The following is a 26308-nucleotide window of genomic DNA, read 5'->3' as shown; positions in this document are numbered from 1 at the left end:
TCCTCAATTTCCAGCCCCTGGGCTGGTTTCATTTTCATGATCAAGGTCACTGTAGTGTTGGCAGCAGCGTCTAAACCAGGGTCTAATTCTGCTCCCAAATTTGATCTCTTAGATCAGGTATCTTTAGGACCAGGTACTTGTCACTCTTGTTTCCTGTCTCCAGGGTCTTCTTGCCCACAAACTGATGGTTATCGTTCATGACGTTGGATTCATTGTTTTCCTTCAGGCAGTGGAACAGAGCTTGCACTTCCTGGCAGAACTTGGGGCTCGTGTCAAAGTAGATGATGGGGTTGTAGAAGCTGGCAGATTTGACAATGAGACAAGCCAGGATGCTCGTGATGGCTGGGGTATGTTGGCCACATGCTGACCACATTGAGATCACGACGTAAGGGGAGCAGGCTGTACAGATTAGAAAGGAGACCTGTAAAGTGGAGCACAACTGTTATAACAATGATTAACATGGACAATCAAATCCCTCCCTTTCTCGGCTGGAAAGGTAATTGGTTCTGCTTCTCTCTGCACACAGTGTAAAGTATGCGCACAGTGCTTTGCACATTGGGCAACACAGTGGTGCAGTGGTAGAGTTACTGCCTTGCAGCACCAGAGACCCAAGTTTGATCCTGACCATGGGCCCTGTCTGTATGGAGTTTGTATGTTCTCCCTATGACTGCAAGGGTTTTCTCCAGGTGCTCTGGTTTCCTCCCACATCCCAAAGATGTACAGGTTAATTGGTTTCTGTAAACGATTCCTAGTTTGTAGGAAAGAACTGGTGTACAGGTGATCATTGGACTCGGTGGCCGAAGGGCCTGTTTCCATGCTGTATTTCTAAACTAAACATGGCCTGACTCGCATAGTACTTCCAGCATTTTTGGTTTTGTATTTCCAGCATCTGCTCTATATTTAGGAATTTACAATGTTAGTTTGGTGTAGAGATACAGCATAGAAACAGGCCGTTCAGCCCATTGAGTGTACGTCGATCATCGATCACCCGTTCACACTAGTTCTATGTTATCCCATTTTCACATCCACTTCCTACACACTAAGGGCATTTTACAGCGGCCAATTAACCTACAAACCTACATGCCTTTGGAATATGGGATAAAACCGGAGCACATGGTGAAAACCCACATGGGACACAGGGAGGACATGCAAATTCTACACAGACAGTACCCGAGGACCGGATTGAACCCGGGTCTCTGGTGCTGTGAGGCAGCAGCTCTACCGCTGCGGCACTTTGCTGCCCAATCTGATGTGAACCTTCAAGTAATTAAATATTTAATCAACACAGATGGCACTAGTTGAAACTCCAGAAGTAATTTGCAGCAGCAGATATCTAGGGAGTTTGCGACCACCGTCTTCAGCAGACCATTGCGCTCAGCTGTCCACCATTCCCTTTGTAGCCTCACTCTACCTTGTCAATGCCCTGGTTGGCCCTCACTTGGGGAAGTCCTGGCAGCAACCAATAGGAAGAACACATTCTCCTCATAGGAAGGGTCATGTAAATTGACTCCATTTACTTAGCAAGGCCAGCAGCATAATCAAGGATGAGTCACACTCTGGCCACTCCCTCTTCTCCCTTCTCCAATCGGGAAAAAGGTACATAAGTTTGAAAATGTACACCTCCAGATTCAGGGACAGTTTCTTCCCAGCTGTTTTCAGGCAACTGAACCTGCCTAGCAACAACTAGAGAGCGGTCCCGAGCTACCATCTACCTTGCCATAGTCCTTTAGAGAGTCGAGAGATGATATGAATCAAGTTTGAAGGGAACTGATGGAGGATGGAGGAAAATTATTCCTGTGGGCTGGGGAATCTATATAAATGGAACAGGCATGGCAATTTGAGACAGTGAATGTGGGAGAAGCTTACACAGGCAGAGAGTGGTCAACGTTTGCAAATGCCATTCGTGCTTGGGAATACCTTATTTTGATCTGAGGCTGGAAGATTTTAAGTTCTTAAAACGATACAAGATAAAGAGGTATGCAGAGTTCAGCCACAGATCCACTGTTAACTCATTAACTGTTGCAACATGCTTGAGGATCCTACTCCGGTTCCTATTTTCCTGATGTGCAAGAGGTAGCACAGAACAGAGGAGACATATTTCATCCAGTCTAAAGAGGGGCCCCATCCTGAAACATCACCTATCCATGTTCTCCAGAGATGCTGCCTGAGTCATTGAGTTATTCTGGTGCTTTGGGTCTTTTTGTGTATTTACCAGCATCTGCAGTTCTTTGTTTCTGCAGACATGTTTAGTTGCTGGACATATGAGGCATCTAGACCAGTTCGGTAGTCATCTTGCAATCATTGAATGACATTGCAGTGTTTGGTGTTAAGATGGGCTCAAAATGCTTTAAAGTGGGGTTGTTGTTCATCATTGTTATATTGGTGACTGGATGAAAAAGTCAAACTAACTTGGTCTCACTATTTCCTAGTTATCCTTTAATGCTAACTCTTGTTTCTCTCTCCACGGATGCTGCCTGACCTGTTGAGCATTTACATAGATTTATAGAAAATAGGTGCAGGAGTAGGCCATTCAGCCCTTCGAGCCAGCACCGCCATTCAATGTGATCATGGTTGATCATCCACAATCAGTGCCCTGTTCCTGCCTTCTCCCCATATCCCTTGATTCCGCTAGCCCTAAGAGCTCTAACTCTCTTTTGAATGCATCCAGTGAATCGAACTCCACTGCCTTCTGAAGCAAAGAATTTCCAACACATTGTTTTACTTTGAGATCCTGGATATCTGCTGATAAGTGTCAAAACATATTCCTCCAAAGTCAACTATCCAGAAAGAAAAGTTTTAAAATAAGCAGCAAAAAATATTTCTTCAGTTAATATTTGGATTTTGCTTAAAAAAGAATCTTTTGCTCCTAATAAGTTCAAACATTTGAGAAGTTGAGAATAAAATATCCAGCTAGTCAAATCAAAATCTTGGCTCCCGATTAACTTAACTAATTACCAAAAAAAAGTATTGGGCTCATTTCAGCTCTGTGGCATTGGAAATAGACGAGTCAATGTGATCTTTGGATGCCCAGTCTAACCATTGCACATGGTCAAAGGGTCCTGAGGCTGAAGTAGACTTTCCACCTCACTCTGCATTTCAATTGTACATTCTCCTGAAAGTTTAGACATAACATGTAAATGTGGTTTCACTTGCAGACTTTGTTTTGTAAAAAAAACATGGAACCAGCATAATCAAGGACCAGTCTCACCCTCTCACTCCCTCTTCTCGCCTCTTCCATCAGGCAAGAGGCACAGAAGTGTGAAAATGCACACCCCCAGATTCAGGGGCAGTTTCTTCCCAGCTGTTATCAGGCGACTGAACCATCCTATCACCAACTACAAAGCGGTTCAAGCCTCCCATCTACCTCATTGGAGACTCTTGGACTATATTTAATCAGACTATACCGCACTTTATCTTGCACAAAACTTTATTCCTTTTAACCTGTATCAGTACACTGTGGACGGCTTGATTGTAAATGTATAGGTTTTTTTTGCTGACTGGATAGCACGCCACAAAAAAGCTTTTCACACTGTACACGTGACAATAATAAACTAAACAACATAAGTGTCAGTTCTTACCCGCGTTACTTCACGCTCCACGTGGCATTGGCGTACGCTGACCTTACCTCTTCGGGAACAGTTGTGACTGTATCTAACCATTTTTATTACGGAGACGTACGAGAAAAGCATGATTGAAACAGGGAGGACGAATCAGCAGAGAGATATGCCAATAACGTAAGATTTGTGTGAGCCAGAGAGGGTTGCCTGCATCCAGCCGATTTCACAAGTGCCGTACATGTGATCTGTTAAAGTTCAGCTGAACAAAAACATTTCAAGCAAAGTTCAGAACATACTGATCAATAAATATCAATAGAGAGGCATATTAATAATAATCACATCGTTCACAAGATAGTTAATCTGAAATTCAGATTTTGAATTATTTCAATTTATGTTTAAAATAACTTATTTACTTCTTGTTAGACAGCATATGTCGGGAGGGAGGGTTTTTCAGGTTAGAGTCATGGGCGATACAGTGTGGAAACAGGCCCTTCAGCCCAACTTGCCCACACCGGCCACCATGTCCCAGCTACACTAGTCCCACCTGCCTGCGCTAGGTCCATATCCCTCCAAACCTGTCTTATCCATGTACCTGTCTAACTGTTTCTTAAACGTTGGGACAGTCCCAGCCTCAACTACCTCATCTAACAGCTTGTTCCATATACCCACCACCCTTTGTGTGAAAACGTTACCCCTCAGATTCCTATGAAATCTTTTCCCCTTCACCTTGAACCTATGTCCTCTGGTCCCAGATGCCCCTACTCTGGGCAAGAGACTCTGTGCATCTACCCAATCTATTCCTCTCATGATTTTGTACACCTCTATAAGATCACCCTTCATCCTCCTGCGCTCCAAGGAATAGAGACCCAGCCTACTAAACCTCTCCCTATAGCTCACAACCTCTAGTCCTGGCAATATCCTCGTAAATCTTCTTTGAACCCTTTCAAGCTTGACAATATCTTTCCTATAACATGGTGCCCAGAACTGAACACAATATTCCAAATGTGGTCTCATCAACGTCTTATCCAACTGCAACATGACCTCCCAACTTCTATACTCTATACTCTGACTGATGAAGACTAATGTGCCAAAAACCTTTTTGACCACCTTATGCCACTCGACTTTCAAGGAACCATGCAACTGCATTCCTAGATTCCTCTGCCCTACAACATTCCCCAGAGGCTTAGCATTCACTTTGTAGGTCCTGCCCCTGTCAGACGTCCCAAAATGCAACACCTTACACTTCTCTGTATTAAATTCCATCAACCATTCCTCAGCCCACCTGGCCAATCGATCCAGATCCTGCTGCAATCTTTCACAACCATTTTCATTATCTGCAAAACCACCCACTTTTGAATCATCAGAAAACTTGCTAATCTTGCCCTGTATGTTCTCATCCAAATCATTGACGTAGATGACAAACAGTAACAGGCCCAGCACCGAACCCTGAGGCACACCACTAGTCACAGACATCCAGTCCGAGAAGCTGCCTTCCACCATCACCCTCTGCTTCCTTCCATGGAGCCAATTTGCTATCCATTCAGCTATCTCTCCTTGGATCCCATGTAATCTAACCTTCCAGAGCAGCCTACCATGCGGCACCTTGTCAAAAGCCTTACTAAATCCATGTATACAACATCTACAACTCTGCCCTCATTGACCTTTTTGGTCACGTCTTCAAAAAAATCAATCAGATTTGTGAGACATGACCTCCCACATACAAAACCATGCTGACTATCCCTAATCAGCCCTTGCCCGTCCAAATGCCTGTATAACCTATCCCTCAGAATACTTTCCAACTACAGATGTTAAGCTCACCGGCCTATAGTTCCTAGCATTTTCCCTGCAGCCCTTCTTGAAAAGAGGTACAACATTTTCCACCCTCCAGTCTTCCGGCACCTATCCTGTATCTAAGGACGACTCATAAATTTCAACCAGGGCTCCCGCAATTTCCTCTCTGGTTTCCCACAATGTCCTCGGATATATCTGATCAGGCCCTGGAGATTTGTCTACCTTCATTCACAATAGTACCTTCATTACTTCTTCGACGGTAACACTGACTGCTCTCAAGACACTTCCATTGACTGCCCCAAGTTCCTCCGTCCCACTGTCTTTCTCCTCGGTAAATACAGAGGAGAAATACTCTTTGAGGACCTTGCCCATCTCCTGTGGCTCCACACAGAGGTGACTGCTTTAATTCCTGAGAGGTCCCACTCTCTCTCTCTCTCTAGTTACTCTTTTCCCCCTTATTATTTATAAAATCTTTTGGGATTGTCCATAATGTAACCCACCAGAGCTATCTCCTTGCCCCTTTTTGCCCTTCTGATCTCCTTTTCCAGTTTACTCTTTAGTTCCCGAAACTCCTCCAGGGATACACTTGATCCCTGCTGCCTATACCTGTCCCATGTATCTTTCTTGTTTTTGACCAACGCCTCAATTTCCCTCGTCAGCCAAGCTTCCTTACGTTTGCCTGCTTTGCCCTTCACTCTAACGGGGACATAGGTATACTGAGCTTTCGTCAGCACACTTTTGAAAACATCCCACTTGGCCAATGTTCCTTTCCCCTCAAATAACATGCTCCAGTCAACTTGAGCGAGACCTTCTCTCATACCCGCAAAGTTGGCCTAACCCCAGTTGAGCATTTTAACATGTCTGCCCCTCTCTGTCTGTCCATCTCATTTTAACACGTCTGTCCCTCTCATTTTAACACATCTCTGTCCCTATCCATAACTATCTTAAACCTAATTGAACTGTGGTCACTAGTCCCAAAAGGCTCCTCCACAAACACTTCATTAACTTGCCCCTTCCTATTTCCAGTGTTATCCTCTCATGTGTGGGGCCTCTACATGCTGCTTGAGAAAACTCTCTTGAACACTTTTGAGGAATTGCACCCCATTTAAACCCTTCACAATATGACTTTCCCAGTCAATATCGGGAAAGTTAAAACCCCCTACTACAACAACCTTATTTGACCTGCAGCTATCTGCAATCTCCTGGCATATTTGTTCTTCTAACTCCCGTTGAATATTTGGTGGCTTGTAGTACACCCCCAACAAGGTGATCATCCCTTTCTTGTTCCTCAGCTCCACCTATATAGCTTCATTCGACGAACCGTCCGTAATGTCACCTCTGATCGCTGCTGTGACATCCTCCTTAACCAACAATGCTAACCCCCTCTCCTATTTTCCCTCACCCCTGTCTCTCCTGAAGCTTCTGTACCCCGGAACATTGAACTGCCAGTCCTGCCCCTCCCTTAACCAGGTTTCAGTCATAGCTGCAAAGTCCCAGTTGTTTGCACCTATCCACGCCCTTAGCTCATTTACCTTACCCGTCAGGCCCCTTGTATTAAAATACATGCAGTTTAAACCAAGCCTCCTTCCTCATTCTCCGTCTTTCACCTGCCTATTCCGTCCACTAACCTTTCCCTCACCACCCTCCACACCAACTTGTAGCCTCTCACGTGCCTCTGTCCTGCACGAGATCACTGTTATTAATCATTCAATGCAGAAAATCCCCTAGCTATCACGGAGTTTTCCGGGAGCAAATCTCTCGTTTAATGCTGGACTAGAAGAGTTCAAAGCAATTCAAACATCATGCTGAAACTATACTCAGACAGTTCATTAACTTCAATGCTTGCAAGGGGAACAAGAGGGATTGGTGGGAGCAAGAATGATATTGTTGGCTGCTCTTCCACTGTGCTCCAAATACAGTAAGATAAAAAGGACTGTCAGCACCACAACTTCTGACGAAACAGCACCAGATTGCTCCATGCACTGATAATCCCTGTAAATATCCACAAGACCATCTGCAGCCTCCTTACTTATCCAATCAACTGTTTCCAAACTATTTGAAGATGAGACAGTTGATGGCTTCCCAAATAATGTTGTTGCCCTCACGTATCCTTTCAGGTTTCAGGTTTCATGGTTCCTTTCAGGCTGCTACAGTACCTACTTCCCTGAACAAAGAAACACACAACATGGAAACAGGCCCTTCGTCCCAACTCATCCATGCTGACTTAGATGTCCATCTACAGTAGTCCCATTTACCCATATTGAACCCTTGTACCTCGAAACCTTTCCTATCCATGTGGCCCACCTGGACTCACACTATTTCTTTCCTCCCCCTTCTCCTATATTCCTTCCTCTGGCTTCACAATTTGCAAATATTCAATCTTGTCTCACAATTTTGCTTTCATCTCTGGCCTCTGTTCCAACCAGCTGATTATCAAACCCCCCTCACCCAGGTTTACCTATTACCTGCCAGGCTTTGTCCCCCCCACATCACCCCCTACAATCTGTCTGAAGAAGGGTCCCGACTCGAAATGTCAGTGGTCCATGTTCTCCAGAGATGTTGCCTGACCCACTAAGTTTCTCCAGCATTTTGTGTGCTTTGCCCTTCCGATATGTTTAACTGCTAACTGATACTGTTAGGTCTAAGATCTGCTGTTAGGAAAGAAATGACAACGTTTTATTCCAGTGTCAATCTTTTTGAAACATATAATAGAAAAGAAAGGTTTATTACTACTAGTTTCTCAATCCCCAAATTATTCTTTCAGATTTGGGTTTAAACCGAGATATTATCCCATAGATTTATCTCAAAGGCAGGTATTATGTTCATCTAACTAGTGCAGAACACTCAACCACACCTCACCTGTGTAACTGGCCCAGCCCAGAAGAGGAGCTACAGGCCAGAAGAGAGCCATCAACCATACAATGAGCAATGCCAGCATAATAATGTGTTTGTCAACTCGACAAGCTGCAGGGAGATGGGAGGAGAATATCCTATCAGATAAGAATGCAATGGCAAACACACTGGTATTTTGGGACAAGAAATCACATTTCTGAATAATAGCATTGCTTTGAATGGATGTTAGCCAAACTGTCATGAAGTCTTCATGTACTGGCAATGAAAAACTCTTGCAATTCAATCATTCAATCTTATGTGACTTCAATATGCGACCAACTACAATTCACTCTGTTTTTACTCTGTAAAGATCAAAAATCATATGGAAAGGTACATGGGTAGGAAAGGTTTAGAGGGGTGTGGGCCAATGCAGGCAGGTGGGACTAGTGTAGATGGAACATCTTCATTGGCATTGGCAAGTTGGGGTGAAGTGCCTGTTTCCATGCTGAATAACTCTGACTCTATCATTGTCCATAAGTTTATGTCGTAGGTGCAGAATCAGGCATTCGGATCATCGAGTCTACTCTGCCATTCAATCATGGCTGATCTATCTTTCCCTCTCAACACCATTCTCCTACATTTTCTCCATAACCTTTGACAACCTTACCAATCAAGAACTAATCAATCTCCAATGCCAACACATTGCTCCTCAGATATGGGGCCCATAACTGCTCTGAAATATTTCAATATGCAATCTGATCAGTGCCCCCCCCCATAAAGACTCAGCATTGCAAGCCTGTTTTCTTTTTAGAGATACAGCGTGGAAACAAGCCCTTCAGCCCATCAAGTCCATGCTGGCCAGTGATCACCCCGTACACTAGTTCCATCCTACACACTAGGGACAATTTACAGAAGCTCATTAACCTATAAATCTGGGAAACACACAAAAAGCTTGAGTAACCATGGGACAGGCATCATCTTTGGAGAGAAAGAATGGGTGGCTTTTTGGGTTGCGACCCTTCTTCAGTCTGAAGAAGGGTTTCGACTCGAAACGTCACCCATTCCTTCTCACCAGAGATGCTGCCTGTCCCGCTGAGTTAGTCCAGCTTTTTGTGCCTATCTTCGGTTTAAACCAGCATCTGCAGTTCCATCCTACACAACCTATAAACCTGTACGTCTTTGGAATGTGGGAGGAAATTGAAGCACTTGGAGAAAACTCACATGGTCACAGGGAGAACGTACAAACTCTGTGCAGACAGCACCAGTATTCAGGATTGAACCGGGGTCTCTGGCCCTGCAAGGCTACAACTCTACCACTGCACCACCCTCTCACTGTTTGCTGTGATTCAATCCAGGTGTTAGTGAGGTCATTCACTAAAGTTACAGTGAAAAAGCAGTTCTGTTTAGAAAACATATGGGTGGTTTACCTTGGTGTGGTTTACAGCCTTTGATGTATCGAATGATGCTGATGGCTGCCAAAGTGTTATTACTGCCCAAGCCAAACAACAGAGTCAAAACCCCATCCATCTAAAAGATGAAAAACAAAATGTCAGTTCAGGCCATAGAATCTAAACACTTCCAGGAAATGGTGTAGCAACAAAATCGCAAATGCCAAAACTCTAACTCAATTTCACAAATTAATTCTTCATTCAGGGTTCTTTTCCATGCTGCAAGGCCAATGGACATCTAAACTGGTTAAAACGGATGGGTAAAGTTGCATTTGCACTTTCTCCACAGCTCCACAGGCCATGCTCAACAAATCAAACAATTCTAGCAGAATCACGCTGGTGCATAAATAAGCTCGCAGCAAAAGGAAACGTACTCCTCTTTCATCTAGTTTTCATTTCAATCTGGAGCTGTTGAACACTAGTCGAACAGGACCCTTATTATTCTGCAATTTCCAAACCAAATTTTTACATGCTGTTTACTGGGTTGTCACATAGGCCAGCAGAGATTCTAAACAAACTGTAGTAGTGACATAGTCACCATTATATAATTATATTAGCTTTACCAAAGTGATCACAGTGACCTTACCCCATGGTGGTGTTAACTTCAACTGCAAATTAGGATAGGCTTTGACCTCATAAGTTTCATCAGTCTGAAGAAGGGTCTCGACCCGAAACGTCACCTATTCCTTTTCTCCAGAGATGCTGCATGACCTGCTGAGTTACTCCAGCATTTTGTGTCTATCTTAAGTTGCATTACATGGATATCAGGGACCTCTTGGGGGTTTCCACCCCCCACATGATTGGAAGTAAATCTTGATTTCTTTATTCTTGAAATTGGGCTCAATTGCCAATTGACCGGTTATCCAACTTTGGTTGAGTATGCATAAGTTATCCAAAGAGGTACCAAAAATTAGCAGGTTCCTGCAATATATCATGTCATTAAGGATCTTATGACTGCTTCATGACCCCACACCTACTTTTAATTACCTCAGTGCTGGATTTGCCATTTCCAAAGGTCGCCTGCAGATGCTGACCAAGAACAGATGGGAAGAGTGCTGAACCAGGAGTGCCTAGTACTGAGAAAATGACACAAAGTGTCGGACTAGCTCAGCGGGTCAGTCAGCATCTCTGGAGTACATGGATAGGTGATGTTTCGGGGTGGGATCCTTCTACAACACACACACTTTTGAAAGGAGCACTGAGCACTCAAGGAGTTTGTTTTTGCCCATCAGACAAGGATATCTTCCTTATCAAAAATGCAAAAAAACATTATTACAGCAATACAGACATACTGAGGTTTTTGTTTAAAGGGATACAGCGACGAAACAGGCCCTTCGGCCCAGCGAGACCATGCCAACCAGCCATCACCCATACATGAATTCTATCCTACACACTAGGAACAATTTACAGAAGCCAATTAACCTACAAACCTGTACATCTTTGGAATGTGGCCGGAAACCAGAGCACCTGGAGAAAACTCATGCGGTCACAGGGAGAATGTACAAACTCCGAACAGACAGCACTTGTAGTCAGGGTCGAACCTGGGTCTCTGGCACCGTAAGGCAGCATCTCCACCACTCCACCACTGTGGGATCCAGTTTTTTATGAACTCCATGAATTCATATGATTAAGTCTCAATATAATATGATAAGGTTTGTCCTTTTTTATACTGAGAATATATTTGTAAGCACATAATGACCATTGAATTTGCAATGAAAGAATAAAACAAGAAAAAAAACCCCAAGGTAAAACCATTGCTTTATATTTAAGTGCAAGGATTTAAATTAACTCACTTCACAAATCCATATCGTTGTGATGAAAAATCCATCATCTTGGAAAACGTTAAATATATCAATGATTCCTCGTGAGTAGCCAAAAATTGAAACACTGGCATCGGACACAGCAAGATTCAACGTAAGATAATATTGGGGCTCGAGGGCAAGTCTTTGTTTGTACATAATGAATATGACAATTCCATTCCCAATCCAGGATAGCCAGCCTGAAACAAACCAGGGATTGATTAAACAACCTTTATTTAAATCCAAGATCTAATGCATTGCTTTTCCAAAAGAAATAGGCTAAAATCTCAAAATACATTTTCTGTGTCATTTACAATTTGCTTCTTCACCAGCTTGTCATTTTACATTTGTGAAAAGAGTTTCCAATTAAGCTGTAGACAGTTCACCCTATAAACACTGCATCGTACCTGGGCCAAGGCTCCTGGAGTGGCAGCAGCAATTGGAATCAGAATTATACAGCATCTTGGTCTAAATAAATTATTTGAGACATTATTAAATAATACGCATATTTCTAAGTTTAAAGTTTTTTAAACAGAATTTATACAACGGAACATTCACAGGAGATGGTTCTTTGGTGCAAAAAGAAAAATTGAGCCTTATTATCAAAGTATTAAGTGCAGTTTTATGTTAAATCATCAGTATTCCCTCAATTATTTATAACAAAAAAAATCTCAGTTTTGGCTGTGGAAGTTTAAAATAGAATGATTTAATCAACATCTTATATTGTTTTTAATGCAGCAGAATGTCCCAATGGGTTTGCCTGGAGCATTATCAATTTATTTGTCACCTTCTGCAATATCTCCTTTTGTTAGCATTACTCCACATATATTAGGCAGAAGACACAAAAAAAAATTGCTCAGAGGGATTTTTTTAAAGAAGCATCTCAAAGGAGAATCTTTGAATATAGATCAGTATGGCACGAGAGCAAGCCCTTCAGCCCACAATGTCTGTGCCGAACATGTTGCCATGATCATGTTTAGACTTTAGATGTCCGAGATACAGCGTGGAAGCAATAAATGAAAAGAAACAATTCATGTTATGTGAGATATCAACAATGATTTTGATAAAGCTGCTGTATTAATCTGATTGAAGTGTTTCAATGAGGAGTTCCACATGGGTAGTGTTGATCATTTTGGATAGGAAACCAGTAGATACGGTGGTCAAGTAGGCTTTCGGCACATTGATCTTCTCCAGTCAGAGTATTGAGTATAGAAGTTGGAAGGTCTTGTTATAGTTATACAAGACATCGAGGAGGACACGTTTAAAGTATTGTGTTCAGTTTTGATCACCTTGTTATAGGAAGGATTTTGCTAAACTGAAAAGGGTGCAGAGAAGATTTAAGGAGGATCAGGGGTAATCTTAGAGAGGTTCACAAAATCATGTGAGGAATAGTTTGGGTAAACGCAAAGATTTCCTGCCCAGAGTAGGGGAATTGAGAACCAGAGGACATAGGTTTAAGGTGAGGGGGGAAAGATTTAATAGGAACCCGAGGGGTGACTTTTTTTACACAAAGCGTCAGAGGCAGGTACTATCACAATATTTAAGAAATATTTCGACAGGTGCATCGATAGGAGAGGTTTACATGATTATGGACCCGATGCAGGTGGGTGGGACTATTGTAGATGGGGCATGTTGGTTGGCGTGATCAAGTTGGGCCAAAGGCCAGTTTCCATGCTGTATGATTCTATGACTCTAAGATGGAAGAGGAGTGACAGTAGAACATTGATGATGGTAAACCTGATGGAGACAATCCACCATTATTAGATGGGCGGCACAGGGGAGCCACTGGTTGAGTCACTGCCTCACAGCGTTAGAGACCCGGGTTCGATCCTGACTATGGGTGTTGTCTGTGTGGAGTTTGCATGTTCTCCCTGTGACAGCGTGCGCTTTCTCTGGGTGCTCCGGTTTCCTCCCACACCCTAAAGACGTGCGGGTTTGTAGGTTAATTTGCCTTTGTAAATTGCTTCCAGTGTGTAAGAAGTGGAAGCAAAAGTAGGATAACAGAATTTGGGTGAACAGGTGATCAATGGTTAGCATAGGCATGGTGGGCCAAGTGGCCTCTTCCCATGCTGTGTCTCTAAACTAAACCTTCTTGAATTTTGTAGGGAAAGGCCAAAGCAGGTAATTGGTGCAATAACCGTCAGTATTTCCCTGTGAAACTATCTGTAACTTCTGGATTTCTGCAGGAACATGGAAGTATTACAGTTTCAGTTGCTTATTTGTAGTAGAGTTTTGTGAGGGACCATGGATTTCCTAGAAGTCCTTGCCACCTACAGTGGAGAATTTCCCTAAGTCACATTCACAAGGCTTGAACTGGATCAGGGACAACTTCCCATTTCATTGCAGTGGAAAAGATCGCCTGTGAAGGACCAACATTAATATTAGCTTATTTAGAATTTATTAACATCTTGTTTGCATTTTTACATTTAAAAAAATGTTATTTTAAAAATGTTTAAGTAGTTTGAATAGTTCTAATTTTTGAATATTTCTGAATATCAGAAACATTGATAGTTTCTGATAGTTTTGGCAGCCAGACAAATGTGAGGATTGTTAGGCTCTTCAGTGTTTTTGTGGGAGGGCTTGCCTGGTCTCCTCCAAATGTTGACACACATGTTGCCACATTGCAGCCATGTCCAGGGCCCTTAAAGTGCTAGTTAATGGCTAAACCAATGAACGTTGTCGGTTCTTTGGACTTATGAGAGTCATATCAGGGAACTGGCCATAACGAGAATTATTATTCATAGGTTCATAAGACATTGGAGCAGAATTAGGCCATTCAGCCCATCGAGTCTGTTTCATCATGGCTGATCTATCTTACCCTCAACCCCCCATTCTCCTCCTCGTAACCTTTGACACCCTTACTAATCAAGAATCTGTCAATCTCTGTTTTAAAAGTACCCAAAGCCTTAGCCTTGTATGTGGCAATGAATTCCACAGATTCACCACCCTCTGCCTAACAAAATTTTAAAAGTCCATGCTTCTATTCCGAGGCTGTGCCCTCTGGTTCAAGACTCTCCCACTTGTGGAAACATCCTCTCCCCATCCACTCTATCTTTTCACCATTCATTATTCGGTAAAGCAGGTTTTAAAGGCGATTAAGGCATTAAAAGTGGTAGGGAGGGTGCAACCACTGGGTGGTGCCCGAAATGGCTGCCTTGCCAACAGTCTGTCTCATCCCTGCCTTCTTTGTTGTTTTATAATATGTGTTAAATGGACATTTTAGTGTTCTTTAGCTTGTTTTATGTGGGGGATTGGAGGATTTTTTTTTTAACCCTTACCTCGACGGAGATGCGATTTTGTTCCGTATCGTATCTCTGTCCGCACTGCGGCCTAACATCGCGGAGTTGGCGACCTCTTGCTGGAGATCGATTTTGGGAGCTCCAATCGCAGGAGCCTGCAGAACTTAACACCGTGGAGTTGGCGATCCCTGGTGGGGATTGACCTCGGAGCTCCAATCGCAGGAACCTGTGGACTTTAACATCGTGCAGCTTGCAGCCCTGGTTAGGGACCAACTTCAGGAGCTCCAAGCTGCAGGAGCTTTGTCCGCCCCGACGCAGGGGCTTCGATCGCCGGCTGCGGGAGCTTCGATCGCCCTGACTGCGGATGGTTCGACTGCCCGGACCATGGGAGAATAAAGGGGGAAGAAGATTAGACATTATTGCCTTCCATCACAGTGAGGAATGTGAGTAATCTGCTGTGGTGGATGTTTATGTAGTTGTGTGTTTAGTTGTGTGTCTTGTTGCTTTTTTTTAGTATGGCTGTATGGTAATTCGAGTTTCACTGTACCTTAATTGGTACATGTGACAATAAACTGACCTTCGAACCTTTGAACTGTTCAAATCGGTGACAGAGAAAGAGAGGCCAATAGGTGAGAGAGACGAGAATATCATAAGGGTAGAAGCAACGGTACTATCGCAATGTTTAAGAAAATGTAGACAGATACATGGATAGGACAAGCTTAGAGGGATATGGGTCAAATGCAGGCAGATAGGACTAGTGTAGATGGAACATGTTGGTCACTGTGGACAAGTTGGGCTAATGGGCCTGTACGACTCTAAGCAAGTGATTTGGGAGAGATTTTGTAGGGGCGGAAATAGAAGTATGGTTTGGCATGCAAGGGAGGTGGGTGAAAATGAATGAATAAATGAGATGGTTCCTGCTTGTCCCTACACTGACACTCGGTGGTCCTGTGGGATTGACTGAGCTGGAGCCTGGGTGTTGCAGGTGACCTGTGAGAGCAGTGAAGGGGCCCAGGAGGTGGATGTTGAGGCCACACACCCTGCAAACCCCCACTCACCTTTCAACATGCCATTCAATTGTTGATTATCGGACATATTCAAGACATTTCAAATCCAGTTCAGCCATCAAAAATTTATGAAAATATTAGTTACTTAAAAATAGCAGAATTAGAAGACTGGATGGAAGTGGAGGTTGCCACAAGCCTGCAATGGCAAGTTGCATTTGGGACTGGAAATGGTGCCAAATCCTGGCGACTCTTGCATGTGGACTCAGTGGGCTGTTCCTCTACGTTATGCACTTACCTGGGGATTGTACTTGTTTATGGCAATAATCTTAATAATCTGTATGCAAAAAAAAATGTTTTCACTGTACTTTGGTACACGTGATAATAAAAGAACCATTGAAACTTTATAAACAAAATAAAGAAAAAGTGAACAGACCACTTATTGCACTTACCTTTTTGATCAAATGGGTGGGGTGAGAGGAAGGGGTGTTTTGTGGCCTGCAAGCCTGGCATACGGGATCAGGTGTGAGATGAACCTGGTGCCTCAGCTTCCGGCTCACCGTCTCTGCATCATTCAGCTGAGTGGAACTCATAAGATGTTCTCACCTGTGAGGGGAATATTGTTGAAGGATCCCTTTGGAACAGCTGGCCAGATGGGAATACATTTAGGCTCAATATGGTGATCAGGGATGCAGAAACAAGGAACTGCAGATGCTGGTTTACACAAAAGGACACAAAGTGCTGGAGTAACTCTGAGTCAGGCAGCATCTCTGGAGAACATGGATAGGAGATGTTTCCGGTTGAGATCAGTCTGAAGAAGGATCTCCATCTGAAACATCACCTATCCATGTTCTCCAGAGATGCCGCTTGACTCGCTGAGTTACTCCAGCACTTTGTCCTTTTGTGTAAACTAGTATCTGCAGTTCCTTGTTACTCCAGCACTTGGTGACTTTTTTTGGTGATCCGGAAAGTTGCTGTGATTGAAATGAGGTTGTAAGGTTAATGAGTGGCTGTCAATATCAGCTGGGCAATTGTAAGGGGATTCAAAAGTGTAAAGAGAGAATTAGGGGCAGTGCAATAGCACAGCGGTAGAGCTGCTGCTTTACAGCGCCAGAGGGCCGGGTTCGATCCTGACTACGGGTGCTGTCTGTATGGTGTTTGTACGTTCAACCTGTCATCTCGAGATGCTCTGATTTCCTCACACACTCCAATGAAACACTGGTTTGTAGGTCAATTGGCATTGGTAAAATTGTCCCTAGTGTGTAGGATAGTGCTAGTGTTGGGGGGCGATCGCTGGTCAGTACGGACTCAATGGGCCGAAGGGCCCGTTTCTGTGCTGTGTCTCTAAAGTCTAAAGTAAACTGATATGGACTTTAAAATGTTGGATAAGACATTATCCAACTCAGTGCAAGAAGAGCTGGACAAAAGTGAACATTTTTATTGCAATTTAGGGGATGGTAAAGACGGAAGATTTTAAATAAGGGACAAGAGTGGTAGAACTTGCACCTTACGGGGCCTCACTGATGTACTGAGCCATCAGCCTACAGCTTCAAGCAGGACTTGAACTCACAACCCGCTGTCTCAGAGGAAGAGACGTGGCCAACTGAGCTGTCGGCAACTTATGGTAACACCAGCGTTCCTTGGTGCATTCAGTGGCTTAGTTTTATTCTAGAATTTAAATTTACTGGCACAAGTTGCGTCAGTGAAAACTTGAAAACTTGAAAACTTGTTTACAGCAGATTTGCTGCCAAGAGGCAGCTAGCCTGACACTGAACCGATGGGATGGATCTACCTCCAATTTCCACACCCGAGTCTTGCCAGTTGCGTTCTTGAACCTGCTGCGACTTGAAGTGGACTTCTGGATGCAGTCATTCTCTGGATAGCCAAATCCCAGCCGAGCCCAGGAGCTCATGAAGCGCAACCAATGTGCTTCACTCCGAGAATGGCCTTGACAGCTCGTGAAGTTTTGTTTCAGTCCCACTGGAAGTCAAAGCAGGAGGTTTGCGTTTAGTTGATTGCCACGTGTACCGAGGTACAGTGGAAAGCTTTTGTTGCGTATGACCCAGTCAGCGGAAAGACCATACATGATTACAATCGAGCCATCCAGTGTACAGATACATGATAAAGGGAATAACTTGAATAAAGTAAGAAATGCTGCTGTTGGAGTAGAGATTTAAAGGACTGGAACGATTGTAATGCGTGATTGCAGATCCATTTCTGTGATTACCACACAAAGAGTCACCTGGCTTGGCTGCCATCTCAGAATTACAAATTTAAAACTCAATTATACTTAAATTTTAAAAATAATTTATAGGATTATATAAATGGGATCGGTTTAGAAGGATATGGACCAAAAGCAAGCAGGTGGGACTAGTGTAGATGGGGGACGTTGGTCAGTGTAGGCAAGTTGACTGAAGGGCCTGTTTCCACACACTATGACTATTTTTTTTATATACGTAGGACATCGATTTAAGATGAGGCGGGAAAGATTTAATAGGAACCTGAGGGGCAACTTTTTTTTACACACATTGTGATAAGTATATGGAACGATCTGCCGGAGGTAGTTGAAGGTACATTCACAACGTGTAAGAAACATTTGGGCAGGTGCATGTATAGGAAAAGTTTAGAGTGATAAGGGTCAAATGCAGGCAGGTGGGACTAGCGCAGCTGAGGCATGTTTGTCAGCGTGGGAAAGTTGGGCCGAAGGGCCTGTTTCCGCACTGTGACTCTATGACTATGAATAGAGATAACAAGGACCAATAAATACATTTAAATCAACTCAATTATATAAATGAAATATAAACTGCGTTTAGCAGCAGCAAAGTGGTGCAAGGGTAGAGCTGCTCCCTTACAGTGTCAGAGACCTGGGTTCGATCCTGAATATGGGTGCTGTCTGCACACAGTTTGTACGTTCTCCCTGTGACCATATGGGTTTTCTCCGGGTGCTCCAGCTTCCCCCTACACTCCAAAGACGTGTTTTCAGGTTTAATGGCTTCGGTGGGCTGAAGGACCTGTTTCCATGCTGCATCTCTAAACTAAACTAAATAGGCTTGTATTTTCAGATATCATAGACAAATGGCAGTGACTTCATCCTTTAATCATCTGAGTGTGATCTTTTTAAACAGAATAAGATGGATTACTCTTGTTATGGAACAAAAACCAAACCGAATAGCACTTCAAAACAGCTTTGACAATGGCTGCTTCACCGAATAGTTGGCCATATCCCCCAAAGTTTGTTACAATCTGCTCTAAATTACAACATGCTTTTCAAAGATCATGCTCACCGTTGCTGTATATTGTTTTAATTTTGCATGCTTATCTTTGATTTTAAATACAGTATGTTATGTTCAGATTTATAATTTTACAGGCAATAATTAACTAAATTGGAATTGAATGACACTGATTCAGTAAAATGCATTTTCATATGGTTTCAGCAAGTGCATATCTGCTCAAATTAAAGATAATATTAACAAATCTAATATCAATAAAAATGCTTTGACTTACAAAACAAACGTTGGTTATTATAAAGTTATAATAACAAGTTAAAAGACCATGTTTTCTTTAATAAAGATATTACTAGAATATTAAATATGCCATGTGGTAGTGTTCTTAGCAATCAGAGATTGCTTTACAAAAATCAATAACTTTTCTTTTATTGAGCCTGATAACATTCACACTGTTACTAAGCAGTGTCACACAATGAATAGCAATGTGTTCTGAGATACACGGAGCAGCAGGAGGTGTTAGTTTAGTCTCGAGATACAGCGTAGAAACAGGCCACCACGTCCGTGCCTACCAGCGGTAACCCCGTACACTAGAGACAATTTACAGAAGCCAATTAACCTACAAACCTGCACGTCTTTGGAGTGTGCGAGGAAAATGAAGAGGAAACCCATGCATGACAGGGAGAACGTACAAACTTCACACAGACAGCATCCAAGCGTAGGATCGAACGTGGGACCCTGGCACTGTGAAGGAGTAGCTCTACCAGCTGTGCCATCCACAGTAATAGGTCAAAGAACCAGAGCAGACATGAGGAAAAATCATGTGGCGCAATGATCTAAAATGCATTTGCTCAAAGGAAGGGAGAAGTAAATCTTTAAATAACTTTCAAAAAATAATTGTGTAATTTATCAAGATGCAAAACTATTCAGTGCATGGGCAAAGAGGAGAGAGGCATTAAAGTATTGGCACAACGGTGTTTTTCTGATGTATGTACATTGTGTACATTTGGTGTATGCATTTTTTGATAAAGCATCATTCAAATCGGAGTCGGAAGAAGGGTCTCGACCCAAAACGTCATCTGTCCATTTTCTCCAGAGATGCTGCCTGACCCGCTGAGTTACTCCAGTCCAATGTGTCCTTTTGTGTAAATCAACAACTGCAGTTCATTGTTTCTAAGGTCATAAGGAATAGTAGAATTAGGCCATTTGGCCCATCAAGTCTACTCTGCCATTCAATCATGGCTGATCTATCTTTCCCTCCTAACCCCATTCTCCTGCCTTCTCCCCATAACCTCTAAACCTGTACTAATCAAGAACATTTCTTTAATCACTGTACATTTCTGTACTAATCACATTTCTACATTCAAATGTGGCTAATGCATTTTATATCAACATATGGCTCCATACGGCATATCATGGCTTGGTAACTTCCATTTAGTCTGGTTTCTACTGACCAAATTAAACATACCTGAAATGATGCAGAAAGAACTATGCAATTAAAACAGCCCAATAAATGCAAACTGGAATCCTGCCAACAAACAAACTACATGAATACAGTCGGCGGGAAGCTGAGGTTCCATTTGATGTCTTGGGGGGTTCGGTAGGGCAGATATGGAAAAAGCGTTTCCAGTTAGGAACATTAATAAACATGAGCAGAGAGAGGTTGGTCATTTGGTTCTTTGAGTCTGTCTCACCATTCAATACTATCAGGGTTGATCATTCCACTCAGTGCCATATTCTAGTTCTCTCCTAGCAGGTGGCACAGTGGTGCAGCAGTAGAGTTGCTGCTTTACAGCGCCAGGGACCCGGGTTCGATCCTGACTATGGGTGGTGCCGATGCAGAGTTTGTACATTCTCCCTGTGACTGTGTGAGTTTTCTCTGGGTGTTCTGATTTCCTCCCACACTCCAGGTTTGTAGGCCAATTGACTTTGGTTAAATTGTAAATTGTCCCTAGTGTGCAGGATAGTGCTGGTGTACGGGATGATCGCTAGTTGGTGTGGACTCGGTGCTGTATGTCTAAAGTTCTCCTTCATGTATTCTTTACTCCTCTTTAAATATATTATGTGCTGTGATCTTTACTGTCCTCTGTGACAGCATATCACACAGGTTCAGCAACCACGAGTGAGATATTTCTCTTTGTCTGAGAAACTTCGGAAATGATTGCCATTCCTTCACTGTCACAAGATCTAAAGGCTGGACTTCCCAACCCAAGAGCACAGTGGGAATAACCTCACACATGGACTGCAGTGGTTCCGGGAGGTAACTCACCAAGGGCAATTATAATTATGCTATACACGCTGGGCTTGCCCTCGATGCTCACATCCCAAAAATGACTCGAATACGGTTCCAACTACAAATATATAAGAGATCTCAGAAAGATGCTGCCTTTCCATTAAATTAAAAGGAGTTCAGAGTTTTGATTTCATAGTTTATTGTCACGTGTACCGAGGTACTGTGAAAAGCTTTTATTGCGTGCAAATCAGTCAGCGGAAAGGCAATACCATGTAGCTTCATCATTTTGCAGGTGAAGCGATCAATCATGAGGTGTAATCTTTTGTGTGGAAAAGCAACAAATTCAGACAAATTCAAATAGTGTTTGGACATTGAATGAATACCTCCTCTGTATTTGCACTTTCAGCAGTTTTCCTCTTTGATTGAATATCTGGGAGCTGGAAATGCAGGAGCACAAACAACTCTTTCTCACAGACTTCCCACAGCCCACTAAGGCTGGAGGATTGCCAGGATTATGATAAGATTGGATTTAGAAATTGCTCGGGATGCCAACAATACATCCAAATTCTTGCAAAGATCATTTTAAGGTAAACATTCACACTGTAAAAACAAATACTTTTCAAAAATGTGTTTTGTGTCTGTTCTTCGAGGAAATCAGCTATGAGAGACCACCGACCTAACCTGAAGATCCTTTCTCACAATGAGTTTTGAAAAAACATACATACAGCCTCAATGTAAACTGTTTTGCTGTGAATATAAATCAAGAGTTACAGAAAAGCCTCAGGGAAGATCAATATTAGACCAATATCTAAGTGTTTCTGCTCCCTAATGTTTTTGTACTTTCCTCCCCTCTATTTCTCTTTTCCTTTCTAGAAGCTACTCTGGCACAGACTACAGTTCTTTTCCACGCATGCCAGAATCCTTCTAAAGTGATCACTTTTCAAGCGAGACTTACAGAAAACATTGGCAGACATTGGCAGGCGTCCTGTATTCAAATGCACTTTCTGTACTGGCCTCTGGATCATGGTTAAAGTCAATGATCCCGGCTGAGGGCCATTTAGCTAGGTTTCACTGCAGCTCCTGCTAAATAATAAAGCTTAGTAATTAAGAAGGACACAAGTCTGACGATGGGTCCCTACCCCAAACATCGCCTATCCATGTTCTCCTGAGATGTTGCCTGACCTGTTGAGTTATTGTTGGCTGTGCTCGTGAGATTTAGTTTAGAAATACAGCAAGAACACATGCCCTTCAGCCCACCGAGTCCACGCTGACCATTGATCACCCGTTCACACGTTCTGTTATCCCACTTTCCCTACACACTCGGGCAATTTACAGAGGCCAATCAACCTGCAAACCTGTACGTCATTGAGATGTGAAAGGAAACTGGAACAATTTGCAAAGTCAATTTACCTACAAACCTGCACGTCTTTAGAATCTGGGAGGAAACCCACATGGTCACAGGGATAACGTGCAAACTCCACACAGACAGCACCCAAGGTCAGGATCGAAATTGGGTTTCTGGTGCTGTGAGGCAGCAGACTCTACCAGCTGCACCATTGTGCCACCCCTTCTCTGTCTCTGTTTCTACTCCCTCACTGATCAGAGAACCTCGTTTTCAGATTACCCCCATGCTCACTTTGGTTGTATCCTGCAAGAGACCTCACCCTCGCCCATCCTACCTGCAGCTTTACATGCTGCTTTTATCTCCTTTTATTCCCGACACAGGTTCTCCAACCTGAAACATTCACCATGTTTCTCCTCCCACAGATGCAGCTTAGCCCACCGAGCATTTCCAACTTTTTCTGCTCCACAAAATGGTTTCTCAATCTGCATTTTGTCTCTTCCAGGAAGAGTCAAAACCACAGAGTCATATAGCATGGGACAGGCCCTTTGGCCCAACTTGTCCCCTGTGCTGACCAACATGTCCCATCTACGCTATTCCCATATCCCTCTAAGCCTTTCCTATCCATGGTACCTGTCCAAATGTCTATTAAATACAGTAATGGACCATAGGGGTTTAAACTAGCAGGAATTCACAGGCTAGGGAGTCAAAGAGCCCCCGGCCCCACACGCAGTGCGCCAGGGATGGGCTCGATACTCACACTGCCTTCATGCTGCTCACTGTTATAAAGTCACCTTCAACCTTGTTACGCAAGGTCTGAACCTACAGCTATAGAGTAGTTAGCTTTGACTATTTCCACTTCAATTATAAAAAATTAGTTAAGTTTCCTACACCATCTGCTTTAGTAATTCCTCTGCTGTTCTTATGTTGATGTATATTTTATAAAAAGAAACAAGACAAAATTAAGTGCGGCGTATTACAGCTGGTATTGTTACCTTTTTCCAAAAACATTCGAAAGAGAACTCAGATTTCACACTGAGTGAGGTAACTGAGGAATGTTCTCTAGATCTGAAATGATCGGATGTTCGCAAGTAGTTTCTAGCTTGAGTAAGATTAGAATTTTTGGATTCCTAGCCCACGAACACTCAAACCACTGCATTATTCCTCAGGCCAGACAGGTAGAGACCTGTGAATTCAGCAAAGGGATCTTTGGTTTCAAAGTTTCACAGTTCCATAGTGCAACAACCCAATTAACCATCACGAGACATAGCAGTTTCACCATAAAGCAAGACAAAACCGCACAATGTCCATTATTATAGTTGGTGAATGGACAATAGCTAAGCTTCTAGATCATATTATCCAAGCAGTACTGCCACACATAAACCTAACATGCATGCTGGTGCAGCAGTAGATTTGCTGCCTTACAGCGCCAGAGACCTGTGTTTGGTTTAGACTACGGGTACTGTCTGTGCAGAGTTTGTACATTCTTCCTGTGACTGCATGGGTTTTCTCCGGGTCTTCCGGTTTACTCCCACATTCTAAAGATGTGCAGGTTAATTGGTTTCTGTAAATTGTCTCTAGTGCGTGGGATAGAACTACTGTACAGGTGATCATTGGTCGGCGTAGACTTAGTTGGCCAAAGGGCCTGTTTACACAATGCATCTCTAAACTAAACTAAACTAAACTAAACTAAACTAAACTAAACTAAACTAAACAAAATGAAACTAAATATTTTCTGGGTATAAATCTAACTGCAACTATTCTTGCAAAGACACTTTCAGATATCTTCTAACAAGTTAAATATATCCCGAGCCCTTGAATAAAATGTTGTCAGGATTTATTCAAAAATTAATTTGGTTCTCAGAGTATCAATTGACCATAATTTAGAGAAAGAAACATTTTGGAGAACAATATTAAACTGGAAAATTAATACCTAAACACTAGTTTAGGTTTTTGCTAGCTTCATGAAAGAGAAAACCTTTAAAAACAAATACAAGCCGTCTGACATTTTTAGATTTTTTCCTCCAATTTGTTTAGAGCTTCACAACCTGATCTTTCCCTCTCCAGTTGAATACTCAGTTCATCAGGACAATTCTAGTGTTGCATTAGAAAAAAAATTGAAACCTGAGCAAAAATCTTGAATTTATTATTTTCTTACATTCCGACTGTTCTGTGCAAACCGAAAGAGACATAATTGAACAAGAGAACTCTCAAGGGAAGCCCTGTTCTGTAATTGAAATTAATCTGTATTTGATTTTACTATTATGTAAATTATTTTGTGTTATTTCCAAGTAGAATATCAACCAATTCCAAGATTTGGATAAGGAAAACGTTTCCACTCACCAAGTCAGTAGAAACTGCAAATGACAATGGCTATTTTCCTGGGTCTCTCAGCAGTGTTGTTAGGCCACAGCACGTTACCGCACGAGATCATGCTCTCCTCCATTTCACTCCTCATTGATCTTTCACACAGCAAAGTCAGAAACACACACTGCTAATTGCTGAGGTTATTATACCTGCCGCACCGCTCCTCTCTTGCCATAGTTCTGCCTGTCACTAAGAGAGCAAAGCACGCAGGCAGCTTCCTTTCTCAAACAGTTAGGCATAGTTTAGACATACCGTGTGGAAACAGGCCCTTTGGCCCACGGAGTCCGCGCTGACCAGCGCTCCCCCCACACTAGCACCATCCGACACACTATGGACAATTTACTATTTTTACCGAAGCCAAATTAACCTACAAAGCTGTGCCTTTGGTGTGTGGGAGGAAACTGGAGCACCCGAGGAAAGCTCCTACAGGGAGAACATACAAACTTCATACAAACAGCACCCATAGTCAGGATCCAACCTGGGTCTCCAGTGCTGTAAGGCAGCATCTCGACCGCTGCACCACTGTGGTGCCCCAGACAGCAGTCTGTCAGCAACTTATTGGTGTGTCAATGGACACAGAGTAAATACTAAAGGTAGCTGCATCGGGGCTGCCTCCTGCACCAGTGTAGAACTCATCGATTTCATCACCTTTACCACTAACGTCCACCCTCCCGCAAATTTGCTTGGGACTTTCTGACACTTGTTTCCCTTTTCTCAATCTCTCTGTATCCATTAAAGGATCTCCCCTAACCTGCCTCTTGCAAGGATGCCATCTCTTATTCTTAATTTTGCAGTTTTCACCACATCTGCTGCCAAGATGAGGCTTTCCACACTAGGACATCCAAGATGTCCTCTTTCTTTGGCAAAAGTGACTGCATTCCTGCTGCTGTAGATGGATCCTGCACCTGTGACTCCTCTGTGTCCCGTGGATCTGCTCGCGCTCCCCCTTCCCCCCGACGGAACAAGGATAGAGTTCCCCTGGTCTTACCTTTTACCTCACCAGCATCTGCATCCAGCACATCATTGTCTGTCATTTCCGCCATCTTCAACGTGCTCCCTCCAGTCATATCTTCTACTTGGGCAGCTTAAAACCTTCCCATCATTGACTCCATCTACTCTTCACGCTGCCATGGAAAAGCAGCTAACATAATCAAACATGTCCTCCTACTTCAGTCATTTCTTCTTCTCCCTGCTACTAAAGCTTGAAAGCGCACACCACCAGGCTCAGTAACTTCTTCCCCACTGTTATCAGGCTTTTGAACAGTCCTTTAATTAGCTAGGGTACTGTCCGATTCACCTCGGCCCCATTGTGGACATTGGGCTTTGTACCTGGAACTGATGTACCAGATGTGGAGAGCTATATTCCACACTCTGCATCTTCCCTTTTGCACTATCTATTGTACTTGAGTTTGACTTGATTGTATTTATGTATAATAATAATAATAATAATGCATTACATTTATATAGCGCTT

General features: G+C 43.0%; 1 protein-coding gene across 1 annotated transcript; it reads right to left on the bottom strand.

The window, feature by feature from the left end:
• Positions 1–82: 82 nt before the first annotated feature.
• opn6b (opsin 6, group member b) lies at positions 83–25879 on the bottom strand. The gene is given in 9 exon segments (XM_078407000.1): positions 83–421; positions 3579–3802; positions 8208–8312; positions 9608–9707; positions 11422–11627; positions 11835–11895; positions 15969–16007; positions 17463–17650; positions 25825–25879. Coding segments are annotated over 9 exon segments (1317 nt in total).
• Between the last annotated feature and the right edge of the window lie 429 nt (positions 25880–26308).

This window comes from Rhinoraja longicauda, chromosome 10 (genome assembly GCF_053455715.1).
Source record: "Rhinoraja longicauda isolate Sanriku21f chromosome 10, sRhiLon1.1, whole genome shotgun sequence".
Classification (NCBI taxonomy): domain Eukaryota; kingdom Metazoa; phylum Chordata; class Chondrichthyes; order Rajiformes; family Arhynchobatidae; genus Rhinoraja; species Rhinoraja longicauda.
The sequence above is the reverse complement of the archived record's forward strand: the minus strand, read 5'-3'. Positions and strand labels throughout refer to the sequence as shown.